Below are 15,633 nucleotides of genomic sequence, written 5' to 3'. Positions count from 1 at the left end.
CGCCCGGTCCTTCAGGGTCACAGCTTACCATGCCACGTGCCATGGTAGTAGTGCTGGTGCTCTGACTCGTCCGCGCGCCTCAGCCGCCAAGAAAACGCTTTGTCCCGCCACAGGCCGCACGCTCCATCGTCGTTCTGCTGCGCGTCATGCAAGCGGACTGCTGTTTGGGGACAAGGCTGGTACGTGAGCATTGACACTGTCAGTCCGCGCCTAGTTTAGGACGAAAGGGTAGGTGCAGAGCCGCATGACCTAGCTTTGTAGGGTCTATTGGTTTTGGCCTCGACACACTCCCGCCCCGGCTTTGTTGTGTGTGTGTGGACGCGCACGCCGTAGTTAGCCGGGTTGTATTATTGGATAGCCCGACTCTCAGCCAATAGACGCGTTCGCAAGGGACTTTGCTCCAACGACTGGGGAAAGACTATTGAGTTGATGGAGCAGGGAGAAAGAACGAGAACGAACGGGATAGCAATAGGTGAATTCGTTGGGAAGGGTCTGGACATCAAGCTGACATATGATGATCGACGCAGAGCCGCGTTTGCGTTACCGGCGATTTGGTAGTAATCGACAGCAGCGAATCGTTGATCGTGCTGTGGGGTGGGGTTGTGCGCACTGTGAACCCTTTTCTTCCACCAGCGATCAGATCCTACTGAAGTTCTTCCGGAGTATAATGACGGATGCACACGAGTCTTTGCCCAATGCAGAGACATGTGCATGAGTAGGAGTGATGCCGTGTTTAATCTCCGCTCGCACTGCGAGCTATGCAGCTCTCGGCACCCGCTCGATGCCATCCCATACATATTCCAAACTAACTAATTAACAAATTCATGCCCATGTGTAGACGCGGGTGTTACTGGGGCTATCAAGATTAAAGCGGGGCAGGGTGAGTTTCTATTACCCCCAGATAATTCTACTTCTAGTTAAGTATGGGAGGAGACAGCGGGCACGGTCGCTACATATATGCGGTAGATGTATTGGAAGGTGTTCTTAGGTTCTTCTACGCAGGAGTGTTAGCCGCCGAGAAGGTTTAAAGGGAACTAAGGGAATTAGAACGGCACATCAGTAGCGGTGTGCAAGGAAGGGTGCAGATGCATGGCGTAGATGGGTGGATGTGTGGACGGATGGAAGGATGTGGAGAATTTCTTTAGTGAAGACGTGTGACGCGGTTGGTATGCAAGACATTCTTTGGTTCGCAGAAAGGTGGGCGCGATGGGCATGAGTGCATCTGCATGTGCGTAAATGTTGGTGTGGTGGTTGTCAGAATTTTGGCGAGGCGGGGCTAGCTAGGTACTGTAGTGTAGGCGGGACTTGGTGGGTATAGTTGGGTATAGTTGCGACGACGGCAGTTTGGTGAGTTGGTGTTGTTTGTGTGATGTGAGAATGGATGAGGTAAGTTGAGAGGAGTACTATTTTATCGTGGGATGCGATTATTATGTTCCATGCTACTATGACGCTGTCTTGATGTCGCGCCCCGTACGTCCAGGGATCGTGAGTGTGAGCGGAGCAACCACGCAAGCGCCCAGACCACCACGATTTTCTCATCAACTTCTTTGGGCTCCCTCTCCTCACACAACATTTGCATCACTTCTGTCTGCCGTCGCTACAATTTTACGATGTCGCTGCGCGCTTACTGATGAACACAAAGCACCTTGGCGCTTATACACAGCGATGTAAGCTGCTGTGCTGTGCCACACAGTCGACTTGGTACTTTACCGAGATAATCTTGCAAGGGATGTCTCAAGACACAGACTGCAGCCGCGGCTGAACCGGATGTCTTGCCCATCACATGCCAGATCGCAACAACGTTACCCGGTAGCTGGTGTTATTACAACAAACGGGTATCACCATCTCCCACCTAATAAGTGTTGTCTTTCTCACACCATTGTCATCCCGCTTGATCCATCTTCTCGATCGTGATACCGCGCAATGTCTGCACCCGGCCCTGAAGAACCGTCTTTTCATCCTGTTGCGCGTGCGCCGGCGCCATGGAAACTCACGGCGGAGGTATATATGCTGTTTCATGTGTTGAAGGAGTTGCCGGAGGGTGTGCATGGGGAGCTTGAGGGGAAAGAGGGTGGGTGGGATGATGAGGCGATGGGGAGGTTTGAGGGGGGGTTGGGGACGGTGTGTATTGTTAGGTATAGGGATACGCCTGTTGGTATGTGAGATGTCTTTTTTGTGCATGAGCGGAGATGAGACAGAAAGGAAGGGTAAAGGATCATGGATGGAAGGGATGGTGGGTATTGTGGATGTCAAACGCGACTTCTATTGAGGTGTAGAAAAGAGTGGGAAGAATACACTGGAAGAGAACACGAGATGACAACAATTCTAGTAATTCCTCTGACCTCATCACAGGCCCCTACGACGAACTCCTCCTCGTCCCGGGAAACTTCACCGTCCCACAACCAACAACCACCCCGTCCGGCCAGCCACACATCAAAATCCCCAAGAAAGCCCAACGCATATCACGCATCTACGTCTCCCAACGCACAACAACCTACAACGGGCGCCTAAACTGGAACATCCCCAAACAGCTCGCCCGCTTCTCTTTCTCCGCACGGCCTACTGCCCCCGGCGCCTCACCTCCATCCACCCTAACAGTGCAAGTCTTCCCGCCTGGCACCAAAGAAGGAGATGGCGGCGCACCGTTCTTTGCCTGTACTCTCAAACCATGGCAATGGATTCCGCCAATGCCGTTGAACACGAAATACCTCCCTCTCAGCATGGCCGCCGCGCAACCGCCCCTCCCATCTGCGCCGGGTCACGAGAAAGCGGTCAAAGAAGTGCAAGAAGGACTACAGGTAGACGACTACGACACAGACATTAAGAAGATGGACGCGGTGTTAGTAGGGACGCAGAAGTGGCGGGCGTTTGATATTGCGGCGGTCACGCCGAGGGCAAGGGGATGCTGGGTTGAGGTGCATGAGAAGAAGGAGAGTGAGGTTTTGGAACAAGGTGAGGAGAATTGGTGGCCGAGGGGACTGGGGGCGTGGAGTGTGGGGGCTTGGATGGAGGATGTGGATTGGAAGTTGGGGGAGGTGGTGGAGTGGATGGTGTAGGTATACGATGACGCATGTGGAAAGAGCGGACGTCATATCTACCGACCGACTCTTTTCTGTTTATCCAGGTAGGCGCTGGGATGCGGTGCATTTTACTATGTCTTCTCATCTCGTGTAGTCAGGGTTGAGGAATTGCAAGGCGCTTGGCTACGTGGATTGTTTCCTCATCTCATGCAGTGAGTGTTGTAGAGCGCGCGCTGATGGTCCCCCATCGAAGCTGGTGGAAGTGAAAGGCGCGCCTGCTATGCCTTTGTTTACACTGCCTTAGTGTAGTTGCCTTGAAAGCGCGCACGAGCGCAAACCACGTGGGATTAGATTGGACCCTTCATTGTCACTTTACTGTCACTTTGCCCTCAGTCTAGCAATATCTCGTACAGGAATCGCGCGCATACTCAACTTCAATCACACTATCTTCACTCGCGTGTATTGCTCTTTTCACATTCAGTTAGCCTCTACCTCCGTGCTCAACACCAAGCGCATGCCACTCAAACGCATGTTGATATTGGTGAGTGTGCGCCAAGTGAACCCTCAATCTGCAATCTCAACTGACATGGATACAGTCAGTCATATTGATAGCTATACTCTTCATCATGATGCGCTCTTTCTTGCCGTATGACGTCTGCTGGACAGCCAAGCTCCTCCGCCGCGATGTACGCAACTTCCGGGCGAAGTACACTACAAGATCGAAGCAACAAGGAAGACCCGTGGACCTTGCGACAAGTAGCTCAGCGCATCAACAGTCTTGTACCAAGAACGTATCGCAACTGCCGCAAGGTGTTCAGTGCAGCAAACCGTCGTCACAGCATGCCGGCCAAGACAGCGTATACTCCAAACCACCCCAAGATAGTCCCAGAGCTCTCCAAATCAGCAGAGAGAACTGTCCCAGTACACTCTACGACCTCCTAGAAAGCAGACTTAGGGCTACGTATGCTTCTCGCGACCGCGACATGTCGCACGAAGACCGTTGGAGATTCCGCGGTAGTTGGCTAGTACTCCACAGAGCTATCCAAGAATGTCGTTCGGACAAGAGCGACGATGCGTCCAGCGTCAGCACGGATCAGGCCAGCGAGAATACAATGCTTCTAGATATGCTGAACCAAAGCACTCGATCGTCTACACCCAAGGTCAGCAAGATGCGAGCTGCACCATATACCCGACATGGCAGCGACCATGATCGCTATGACTCTATGTTTGGCGATGCTCCTACATCCACACTCACACCGTCTCCCGCGCATCTATGGCTTTCCATTCTTGAAGCCACCGACGACACCCAGAAGATCGCACCAATGGCTGAACAGCTCCTGGGGTACATACCGCAAGAGAAGAAAGCTTTCGACATCATCGAGCAGGTCGGAAACCCCCACAAGAAGTTTTCCGATGCCGATGACGCTCAACTCCGATTTCAATTCCGAGAATTACTATGTCCGGAGACGATGTCGTCCAGACCATCATGCTGACTTCACCGCCAATGTCCAGCAGAGTCCTGGTTCTCGGCGTCTAGGGCGAATCATGCGCCAGGCCGGATTAGAGGTGTGCTGAAAACCCTTCGTCGGCAGCGGGCGATACCGCATTGCGAGTGGTTGCCGAAGCGGCAGAGTGGGTCTATTGGTCATGGCTCTTTACCCCTCCTGTGGCATCCAACGTACTTATACCGCTCGGGGAGCTCGACTATGCAACACCAAACCGCTCGGGGAACCACAATCTGCGATTCAAATTCGGCGCGCATCATCGATTGGGAGGTACTTCAGGGCTGCGAGGACGCTTTTCGGGGACTGTGCAGGAGCTTGCGACATCTTTCACGAATTTGACATCAACTTCCCAGCGCAATAACGCGCATCGTCATACATATTAGACGAAACCTACCCCAAAACCAACTCGGCCCTTCGTATGAGCAGCGAACCAAAAGGCAGCACGCCAGGATCACTTAGCCCACGCAACAACTTGACCAGAGTTAACACTTACCCTCACGCCGAATTTACGATCCCGCCATCGGACACACTGTCACCATGCCCAAGTGCCCAAACTCACAACGCCGATGCCCCGGCATCGGCCAACTCCAAGGAGAATCGCCCAAGCAACACTGCAACTGGAGATGAAAAAGCCCACCGACCTCTTGATGAGGAATCTCGATCAACATCCATCGCTAATGACGAAGTAACCTATCCAGAAGGTGGCCTGGGTGCCTGGTCGGTTGTCCTAGGGTCGTTCCTTGGACTCATCGCATCCTTGGGTATGATGAACACAGTCGGTATCTACCATGCCTACATTGCCGAGCACTATCTTGCAGACTACACCGAGTCGACCATCTCATGGATCTTCAGCATGTACGTCTTCCTGTCGTTCTTCTGCGGACTTCAGATTGGACCCATATTCGACGCGCACGGCCCGAAGCTATTGGTGCTGGCAGGTAGCATCCTGCTGTGCTTGTCAAACTTCCTGCTCGGGATTTGCACACTGTACTGGCACTTCTTCCTCGTCTTCGGCGTGCTTGGGGGTCTCGGTACATCGTTGATCTTCACGCCTGCGTTCGCCGCAGTCAGCCACTTCTTCCTGCAAAAGCGAGGCAACGCAACGGGTATCGCCGCAGCTGGAGGATCGCTGGGTGGTGTCATATTCCCGCTGGCGTTGGAGAAGCTGCTACCCAGGGTGGGATTTCCATGGGCGACTCGAATCATCGGCTTCATCACGCTCTTCTGCTGTATTGGTGCCTGCTTCCTGATCCGCTCCCGCCTACCACCCAAAGCTGGACAATCAGTATGGCCGGATTTTCGAATCTTCCGCCACAAGAGCTACTTCCTGCTCACGGTCGGCATCTTCATGATGGAATGGGCACTCTTCATCCCGATCACTTACCTTACCACCTTTGCGGTCAGTACCGGCGCGTTCAGCCCGTCATTCTCGTACCAACTCATCGCCATCTTCAACGCGGGAAGTTGTCTCGGTCGGTGGGTTCCAGGCTTCCTAGCCGATAAGCTCGGGCGCTTCAACAGCATGATTGCGGCACTCGCCATTTGCTCAGCTACATCGCTAGTCTTCTGGCTGCCCGCATCGCTCCTCACCCCCACCTCCGCGGCCGAAGCTACGGCTATCAAAGCACTCTCCATTGTCTACGCGGTCTTGTTTGGTTTCGCATCTGGCTCCAATATCTCATTGACACCAGTTTGCGTCGGCCAGCTTTGCGATACGAATGTCTATGGCAGGTACTACGCTACCTGTTACACGGTGGTCAGCTTCAGCACGCTCACGGGTATTCCTATTGCGGGTGCTATCATCCAGGCCACTGGTGGACACTACTGGGGAGTAGTCATCTGGACCGCAGCTTGCTACATCGTGGCGTCACTTTGCTTTGTGTGGAGTCGCGCACTTCAAGTTGGCTGGAAGTTGGGTGTGAAGTTCTGAGAGGTGGTGTTGGCGGCCACGTGGGTTGCGGGGAGGCTGAACGTGCAGCGATTTGCCAGCGTACTCGTCGCTGCCGTTGGAATGCGACTCGATCGCTGTAAGAGGAGGATGATGCAATACGAGGGGGACACAAATTGGAAAAAGAAGGCGGGAATTGCTTTTGCGCACTTGCGTACTTGACTGTGGACGGCGGTTTCGCGTCCTCTTACACTCTTTACTTGATTTTAGGACGATCTTCGCGGGCATAGTACACGAAGAATAAACACTCTTTCTTGCGCATGATCTTAGCAAACCGGCTCCCATTTTGAGTTTCAACGTGATACCAAGCTTGCGGATGATCTCCCGCTATTCGGAGCAGCCACCGCAGCTGGAATCTCTTGCCTCGAAATTCCCATGCATTACCGCGGCTAGAATTCGACTTTTCGTCCAATCTCCACTCAATAAACGCCTGCACACTCGACAACATTGTTGCGGAAACATTGTACCCGTAGCATTGGCGCCGTCTGCGTGGCCAAGGACGACGGCGCGCAATAGCGAGGCGATGGAGGCCACTTTACCCCTGAGCCAATCCAGCTACAAACACGTGGGTCGGCTAGCGAAACGCCGCAAGCAGCACCGGGCGCACCTCCCTCCGAACATCACGCGCGAAAGTATCGCGTCCTCCGTCGCCATTGACTTTGCTTATTGTTCCGCCTCGCGTCCATCGCCGTCACGACGCATTGGCTTGCAGCGTCCAACAGCAAGATCTGCACCGCGCCATTGCCCCTCTATAGTTAGTAGCGTCTCCGTCATTCGCGGACCGTCGCGAGCAAGCCAAGCGAAAAGACAACTGTACAACGCCTCTGGGATTCCTTCTGAGATGATAGACAACAGCAAGCGCTGTAGCCTGCAGGGAAGCGCTGCGGCGATCGCCCCAGGCGCACCGTTCCGCGAGAATGCGAGTCGTACATCTGCCGTCGACTGAATCCAGGCACCTAGCTACCCGTTTCGGGACTACAGAGAGGCGCGATTAGGTTTGTAGCACGACAAGGCACCCGTTATTGGTAATTGAACCATGGCTCCTAGCGGTAAGCAAGGCGAAATGGCACGACAACCGCGACGAGAATGACTTGATTCGTGGGCGCGCCACGATTTCAGCTCCTCCAATTTGGCAAAAAGAAGGGGAAAGGTGGGGAGCGTACTTGTCAAGCTCCTGTCGCTCTTGTAGCTTTCTTCTGCGGTGGGTACCCGGATGCTTTTCTTTACCCTGCATATTTTCTTTTGTCGCTATCCTGAACCCTTGATTGTCTGCTTTATCAGGCCTTGATGTAAGGTTCGCGAGCATGAAATCTAAGTCTTGCGGTTGCCTTACTAGCAGATACTCAAGCGACATGGAGCCCCCAATTCCCCGCAATATCGACCTTGATCTGGATCGGGACACAACGAGACCGACTGCGTTGAAACGAAAGGGTTCAACACTACAAACTTCGGTGGAGGTTATGAGATGCAAGTTTGGGAAGCCAGCGGGGTCGCCGGAGGGTACTGGCGAGTTCAAACCATCGAAAGATTGGACACCGATCTATTATGCTGTCTATCACCAACGGGAGGCAGCGCTTTCACATTTCCTACGCGCTGGCGCAACACCGAATGATGTCGCTGGCTTGGGACTCCCACCGTTATGCATCGCCATCGCCAACGGCTACGCCAGTCTTGCGCGAATACTGTTAGATGCTGGTGCCGATGCTGATGCTGCGATCAAGACCAGCGGCGAAACAGCCCTCCACATAGCCGTCAAGAATGGCCGCAGCGATCTCATCGAACTTTTGATCCCATACGGACCCAATCTCGAGACGAAGACGAACGACACCGGCGAGACACCCCTCCACTACGCAGCGTCAAAGTCCGGATCGTTAGCCACAGTCATGACTTTGCTCAAACACGGCGCTAGCTACGAAGCGCTCAATGGCCTTAGTCAGACGCCAGCCGAAGCTGCTCTACATGCCAACAACATCCAGGGCGCCGTAGCGATCATCAACGCCGCACATGGCAAGCGCAACAAGCTCGAGAAAGAGAGGGAGATGCTGCTGAAGCACGTGAAGAAGACACAGGGCCGTTTCTCGGTAGGAAACGATCTCATTGCGGATATCTTCGCTGCGGCTTGCGATTCGGAGTCCAACGTCCTTGTGGAGGCCATCAAGAGAGATGACGCGAGCTTGGTGGAGATGTTTCTAGAGAAAGGCTCGGATCCGGATCGCGAGACCGCCAACGGCCTTCGTCCCATCTTCGTCGCATTGGAATGTGCCGGTGCGCCGGTAATAAGTGCACTACTGAAGCGCAACCCGGATCTCACCATCCGCGACAGAAAGGGCCTTACTGTACTCCAGGCCACCTTCGAGAGCCCACTAGCCCAAGAGAAGGAGACCATGTCTATCATTCTGGGTGCTCTGCTTGAGCAGGGCGCTGACGCAACAGTGACATACCCGGACGGCAAGACACTGCTTCATCATGCCGTATCTCCTCGTTTCAGCCATCCTAAAATTGCGCTTCAGCTCATCGACGCTGGCGCTGAGGTCAATGCGAGGGACCAAGACGGCGATACGCCTCTCCATCTCGCAACGCACAGTAGAGTCTGCACAGAGCTGTTGCTAAGACAAAAAGCAAACGCAGATCTTACTAATGCTGAAGAGCTTACGCCTTTGCTCAATGCTACAACGAACAGTACAAAAGACCAGGAGCCAGATCTGGAGTCGCTCATCAAGGCATCTGACCTCCGCAAGACCAACATGAACGGACAAACAGCGCTGCATCTTGCCGCATCCAATGGATTGGAGAGGACAGTACAGTCGTTACTACGAGCTCGCGCGAATACAGCCATCGGCGACAAGGTCAAGAACACGCCGCTTCTTCTCGCCGTAAAGCATCACCAATGGTCCATCGTACCACTGCTCACGATACCACCGAGCATCAACTCCTGGGATGAAGACGGCATGAGTCCTCTCCATCTCATTGCTTGCACCGTACCCAAAGCGCCGGCGACATGGAACGACATCGCCGCCATCGTTGGCCCCTTCTGCGAACGCGGCGTCAGCCGGACTACACGCGAGCGATCAGGTGCTACACCGCTCATCCTTGCCATCAAGACACTGCCGGAGGACGGCTTACCCGTGATCGAGGCCTTGCTAGCACAGAAGGCGGACCGCAAAGCGAGTCGGAACTGCGTCAACCACGAAGATCACAAGAAGCAAGATGCGCTGTTCTACGCGGTGACGACAGGCAAGCCTATCTTCGTGGATGCGCTGCTCAAGCATGGTGCCACATTCGACTTTGAAGACTGGGTGCCTGCCAAGAGCAAGTTGCAGCTTTCGGTGGAGGCCGATAAGCGAATTCTAAAGCTTTTTGCGCAGTACGAGTGGATGAAGCGCGCAGGGTTACTGCGAAGACGGCCTAGCAATCCTGTTGCGGAAGTCTCGTCTTTCTCAACGACGTTGCCTGTCAAGGACCTTGAGCAGATGGTCGCGATGGGTTTGGATGTGAATGCTTTACCGCGATCAGCATTGGGCGTCTCTTTGATATGCGCGGTCCTTCGCCACATTACTCTTCAACCGCCAATGCCCGCGGAATACGTCTTGAGCATACTCAATGTGGTTCTTGATGGAGGTGCGAACCCGAACGCGGGCATTCCTCGAAGCTCAATGCGTTCGTCGTCGCCACAGTCTGCGCCAGAGTCAACGCAGACCTCTGTTCTGACGCAGCATCCGCTCACATTCTTGCTTGAAGAGTGCCCGGAAGTCGCATTGGATGTCCTGATGCTGCTGGTAGTGAAGGGTGCGCAGCTTACTATCGCATCTCCGTTTTCCAACGGCCGCTTACCACTTCACTCGGCGGTTGTGGCGCATCGCTTTGATGTGGTGCAAGAGTTCCTGCTGCACGGGGCGGACGTGAACAGTCTCGATAACAAGGGACGAACACCACTCTTCATGGCCGCTGAAGGTGGGGATTGGGAGATCTTGAACTTGTTGCTTCGGAGCGGCGCCCGCATGGACACGCTCGATGTAGAGAACAACACACCCTTGCACGCCGCAGCTGTCGGTGGCAATGACAAGATTGCCTCCTCCCTCCTCCTTGAAGGCGCCAAAGCAAATGTAAAGAACGTGGCAGGCCTAACACCCATGGCATGTGTAGGCGACAACTATTCCGAGGAAGGTCGGAGCCTAATCGTAGCCATGCTCAAAGAAGCCGAAGAGAAGGAGCAAAAAGACGAACAAGACCAACGGAACCGCATCGAAGCAACCGCCGCGCACGAAGCCAAGGTCCAGCAGCTAAAAGATGACGAAGCGAAAGCAAAGCTCCAACAAGAGCAAGACGCGCTCCTCCGCATCCAAAAAGCCAACGAAGAAGCCGCAGCCCAACGTCTACCCCAGCAACAACACCAACAGTCCCTGCCCGCCCCAATGCCCACATCACCACCACAACCCACAACTCGCAAACCCTCCTTCCTCTCCCGAAAGACCTCCCTCTTCTTCAACAAGTCCAAAGCTGCGACCCCACAACTCCCTTCAGATACCCTCCCCAAACCAAAACAAGCATCCCTCCTCCGCCTCCGCATTAACACACCACACACCAAGTCCCAACCTCACCCAAACTCCGACCTCACGCCACCCCCCGTCATCCCCAACCGCGCCGCCATTCCCTCCCCCCACATCCTCGCCAGCCCCGACTTCTTCAGCACAGAATTCAACAACATGATGGACCCAACACGGCCTGTTATCGCGTTGCCGGCGGCGATACAGCGGCGCACGACTGCGGCGAGAGTAGATAGTGGGTTGAGTGAGAAGCGGGGAAGTAGGAGTAGTAGTGGTGTGATGGGGATTTTAGATTTGGAGATTTTGAATGAGAAGTTAAGTAGTCCGAAGGTGGTTCAGAGGGAGAGTGGGGGGGAGTTGGCGGATTGGTTGGCGTTGACGAGGTTGATGGATGGGTTGTGAGAGGTTGAACGTCTCTTTTCTTGAGATTTCACGACTTCTCTTTTTGTTTATACCAGATCTTCTTCTTTTTTGCTTCTTCGAGATTTCATAGCTTTCACGTTGGCGATATCCTTGCGGCATATCTTGGAGTGCGCTTTCCTTTGTAGTAGTGGTACTTGCCTGGAGGTATACGATGCTAGGATGTACATGTTGATACCCGGACTTTTGATTCTGTACAATACACTTGTTGACCAACTGTCCCAGTTGGTCGCCCTGTTGCAATTCAAGTGCGTACATCAATTGCTATCGAATCCACCCCGTATCCCAAGCGTTTGAACCTCATCTACGTATGCCGTGCTCTCATCCTTCAACTTCCTCTTCCTCATCGTCATCATCATCCTCTTCCCAATCAAACGCACCCTCCTCATCGCTGTCCTCCAACAACCGATCAACTATATCATCCTGATTTTTCCACACCCGCTTCACAAGATCGAAAACCCAATCCGGTCTAACCTCCACCTTCTCCGCGGCCTTCTTAAACCGCTCCTGAACACACACCAACCCATTCTCCACGTCGTCATACGACGGTACCTTAGTCCTAACCATCCCGAGAACATCATCCTCAATCACGATATCCAACGTCTCGAGCTGAGCCTTTGCGATGTCGCGGAAGAAGTTATTCCAGTTGCCACAAAAAGCGTTGACAATAGTCAGGTGTTTGAGACTCTGGTGGAAGTGGTTCAAACAGTCTGGGTGCCGTAGAAGAGCATCCGCCGAAGCTTCAAATCGTGGGTCGTATCGAATGGTTAGGGACTCAAGTTCTGCTGCCTTCCAGCCGTGGGTGGCTGGACCCGGATTGTTCACAGATCTGACCTGGCCAAAATATAAAGTCAGGTCTCGTAGGCTGGGGAAGCTATCATTTGTTAAGAGTATCTCGGTGTCAACCGGTGGGGGGGTCTCTCGAGAATAGACATTTGTCAAGGTGAGTCTGTCGTCGTTACTACTCCCAACACGAAGGAATCTCAACGATAGGTGGTTGAGACATAGCTTGTTTGTTTGTGTGAGAACCTCGCTCAAGACGTATTTCGAAACGGAGGTCTTGAAGGATTGGAATCCAATAGAAGGTACTGGCATTGCGAAGTTGGTTGGGTGGATTTCGGCTCGCTGTAGAGCTCGAAGTGCAACGTCAAGGCCGATCATCATCCCGCTGTATGCGATGGCCTCCGAGCTTGCGTCTCGCTTTGAGCCCCTGGCATATGGGCTCCTACATCCCTGTAAGCGGCCGTGCTCTTCACCAACTTCCTTGAAAAGCGTTTCGTAACGGCTCCAGGCATCGATCTCGGGTTCGACGAAGGCGAAAGTATGTAATTGCTTGAATGGAGCCAAGCTTTTCGCGATGGTGGTTATCAGCCCCTCTTTCGCTAAGACGTATTCGGCGACGGCATCATAATGCGCCCCATATAATCTGGGGTGTACGATGGAAGAGTACCATACTTTGCCGAAGATGGACTTATTTTCCTCTTTCAACTTTTCCCAGCGCGACTCCAGATCAGGTAGAACTATTGTTCTCAACCAACCCACATTCATCTCTGAAGAGGACTCGGGAAAGAGATTTTGTGCGTAGTTCCTACTTCCAGCTACCCTGTCGTTTTCCAACTCTTCTGAAAGCGTTGAAGCGTGCGCGAACCTTTCCAACAGGGCGGTTCTGCGTTGCATCCGGAATCTGTCCTGAGCTGATACCGTACGTTCCGTGACTTCTTTGACTGCATTATTATGTCGATGGTTTGCTTCGTCTCTGAGAGCGACAGGATTCTCGTGATATTCCTCATAACAACAAGTCATACGCAGGGATTTGATCGCCTGGGCTAAGGCATCCACCTTGCTGATTTCACTCAACGAACGAAGATCATGGGGACTACGAATATCCCAAGCCTATGGTAAGGTATCAATGTCAGCTGTGCCGATCGTACTAGACGACGTCCCGCTCCCGGTGCAACTTGTCCTTGCATCGAAGCTGATGATGTACATACCTTTGCTTGAAGAGACTCGACGAGGTGTGATTGGGCACATGCTTTGAATCGCTTGTTTACCAGTCGCATCACCGCCATTGGCGTGCCACCAGCGACCACCAAGTCTGTAATGAGGTTTAGTAGCTCGTTCGGTAGACTGCCGAGTTGCGCTTTGTCATCGCCGATATCTGCCATAACCGCGTCTGTAGATGCGGCCATTGTCGGTCCTGTAATGCTCTTTATGCCCTAAGGATATTAAGTATGAGGGCGAAAAGTGAAAGTTGACATTAAAGACGGTAGCGAAGTATGTGGCACAGTACCTCCGTAGTAGTGGGGCCGTCTAGCGTGGTGCTAGCAGTCACGAGCAGACCCTAGTACCGAATCCTTAGGGCCTTCGCGTGCCATCGTTCAGTACATCAGCGAGTAACGATGCTTGATACCTTTATTAGTCGTTTGAACACATATAGTGCATCGCAGTCACGGTAAAGTATATATTCATATCAATTCGTTGTCCCATATCATGGCTGCATGATACAGAGGGGACCCCACACTTTCGTAAATGCTCAATACGCCTACAATGCCCAAATAGATACACGCCCAGTAAATAAATCTCTACATATCTCATACGCTCAAGGCAGAAGGAGCTGTCATCTCTTGTGGTGTAATGCTCACAATCGTTTCTGGCTCGACTTCAGGCACCTTAACGCGCTTGGCCTCAGGCTCGTCATCATCCCGTTCCTTGCGCTTCTCCTTCCGCTCGACAGCATCGCTTTCTGGAATAGCCGCTTCCTTAACCCGAGCGCGCTTAGAAGCGCGTGATTCGTTTTGCGGGATGCCCAGATGCTCGTCAACAACGTTGGCCTGCTGTAGCAAGTCGTCAACGTTCTCCAGGCCCAGCGCCTTGATGCAATCCGTGTAGCACTTTGACTTGTTCATCGCCTGATACGCTTTCTCCTTCCCTGGTATCATCTGACTGAGCAGATACTTTGTATTCCCCCACCGGTTCTCTACTTGTAGCGCGAAACGCATGTATTCGGTAACAACGGTCTTCCACTGCGATTTCCACTCGTGTGGCCCGCCTTCTGGGTCGGGTCGGAACACGCTGGGGTTCTTCTCGGCTGCGGTCGCGATCATTGCGCCGTCGACGTTGAACTCTTCCGCGAGCTTGAGGGCTTCGGTGCGCGATGTGACGTCGCCGTTCATCAGGCATGCGACGCCTGCTTCGTGACATATCTCTCCAATCATCTTGAGTTGGTCTCGAATCGCGCGCTCTCTGGGTCGCATGGGTGTGGTTCGACAGTGCACTGTGAGGCCCGTGATGCCGGTGCGCACCAGTCTCTTCACCAATGCCGCTGTCTCTTCTGGCGTGTCCAGGATTCTGATCTTGACGCTGATGCCGATCTCGAATGGCTTTCCCACTTCTTCCACGAGACTCGTCAAGATGTTACAAAGCAGGTCTGGGGTCTTCAGCAGCGCTGCGCCCATGCCGCCGGAAGTCGAGAATGGCTTGGGGCAGCCGGAGTTGACATCAATGCCTGCAACATCCGCTGCGACCATCTTGGCTGCCTGAACTGCCAACTCCGGATTCGCCGTACCGATCTGATATATGAGCTTTCTCTTCTCCAGCTCAGGATGTATGCGGTATAGGACGCTTTCGCGATTCTCGGGATCGAGGCTGGGGTTTTTGATCTTCGAAGTCGGCAGACGCGAGAACTCCAGTGTATTCGTGTGCGGGTTCAGTCGCTTCGTGGTGCCAATCATGGCGCGATCGATGGTTTCGGGTCCCCAGACCAAGTCGGCGCCGTACTTCAGCGCGAGGAGGCGTGAGGGCAATTCGCCGGAGCGCACCATGGGCGCAAGCACCACTTTGCCACGGTAGTCAACGCCATTCTTGGGGATGGGAACGCGGGCGGGCTCGTTGGATGCCATGGCTCGTGTTATCGATCGTGATAGGGTTCGAAGCATAACATGCCTTCACAGGAAGAGGGCGGAGGATTGGGATGTGAGTGGGGAGGGAGATCGTAGCGCCATCTGAAAGTTTAGCGCACGTGCCTTGACTGGTGGGGTTAGCGCGGGGGCGTCACTGCAGGTACCGTTCGGCAGAAGTACAATCACCTCTCCTACTACACACGCTTCACTACTGATAGCACTTCCGTAAGAGATGGTAAGTATTTATAGTCGGGTTTAGGGTATGAGAATTTCCGCTCGAGTTCTGTCCGTTTAGAC

General features: G+C 53.5%; 5 protein-coding genes across 5 annotated transcripts; 3 read left to right on the top strand and 2 right to left on the bottom strand.

The window, feature by feature from the left end:
• Positions 1-1,923: 1,923 nt before the first annotated feature.
• J4E79_010190 (uncharacterized protein) lies at positions 1,924-3,056 on the top strand (the record flags this gene model as incomplete). The annotated part of the gene is made up of 2 exons (XM_049359029.1): positions 1,924-2,071; positions 2,353-3,056. 2 exons carry the CDS (start codon positions 1,924-1,926, stop codon positions 3,054-3,056), a joined length of 852 nt encoding a protein of 283 aa, XP_049206407.1.
• A 590-nt stretch (positions 3,057-3,646) lies between these two features.
• Positions 3,647-6,455, top strand: J4E79_010189 (uncharacterized protein; the record flags this gene model as incomplete). Its single annotated transcript, XM_049359028.1, has 2 exons — positions 3,647-4,478; positions 4,909-6,455. The coding sequence occupies 2 exons, from the start codon at positions 3,647-3,649 to the stop codon at positions 6,453-6,455; spliced, it is 2,379 nt and encodes a 792-aa protein (XP_049206406.1).
• Positions 6,456-7,825: 1,370 nt separating this feature from the next.
• Positions 7,826-11,419, top strand: J4E79_010188 (uncharacterized protein; the record flags this gene model as incomplete). The annotated part of the gene is made up of 1 exon (XM_049359027.1): positions 7,826-11,419. The coding sequence occupies one exon, from the start codon at positions 7,826-7,828 to the stop codon at positions 11,417-11,419; it is 3,594 nt and encodes a 1,197-aa protein (XP_049206405.1).
• Positions 11,420-11,758: 339 nt separating this feature from the next.
• J4E79_010187 (uncharacterized protein) lies at positions 11,759-13,626 on the bottom strand (the record flags this gene model as incomplete). The annotated part of the gene is made up of 2 exons (XM_049359026.1): positions 11,759-13,222; positions 13,429-13,626. The coding sequence occupies 2 exons, from the start codon at positions 13,624-13,626 to the stop codon at positions 11,759-11,761; spliced, it is 1,662 nt and encodes a 553-aa protein (XP_049206404.1).
• Positions 13,627-14,028: 402 nt separating this feature from the next.
• On the bottom strand, positions 14,029-15,336 carry J4E79_010186 (uncharacterized protein; the record flags this gene model as incomplete). Its single annotated transcript, XM_049359025.1, has 1 exon — positions 14,029-15,336. One exon carries the CDS (start codon positions 15,334-15,336, stop codon positions 14,029-14,031), a length of 1,308 nt encoding a protein of 435 aa, XP_049206403.1.
• Positions 15,337-15,633: the final 297 nt, after the last annotated feature.

The sequence above is a fragment of the Alternaria viburni genome, assembly GCF_023758015.1.
Source record: "Alternaria viburni strain BMP 2772 chromosome Unknown scaffold_29, whole genome shotgun sequence".
Taxonomy (NCBI): domain Eukaryota; kingdom Fungi; phylum Ascomycota; class Dothideomycetes; order Pleosporales; family Pleosporaceae; genus Alternaria; species Alternaria viburni.
Note: the sequence above shows the minus strand (reverse complement) of the source record. Positions and strands in the feature narration are given on the sequence as shown.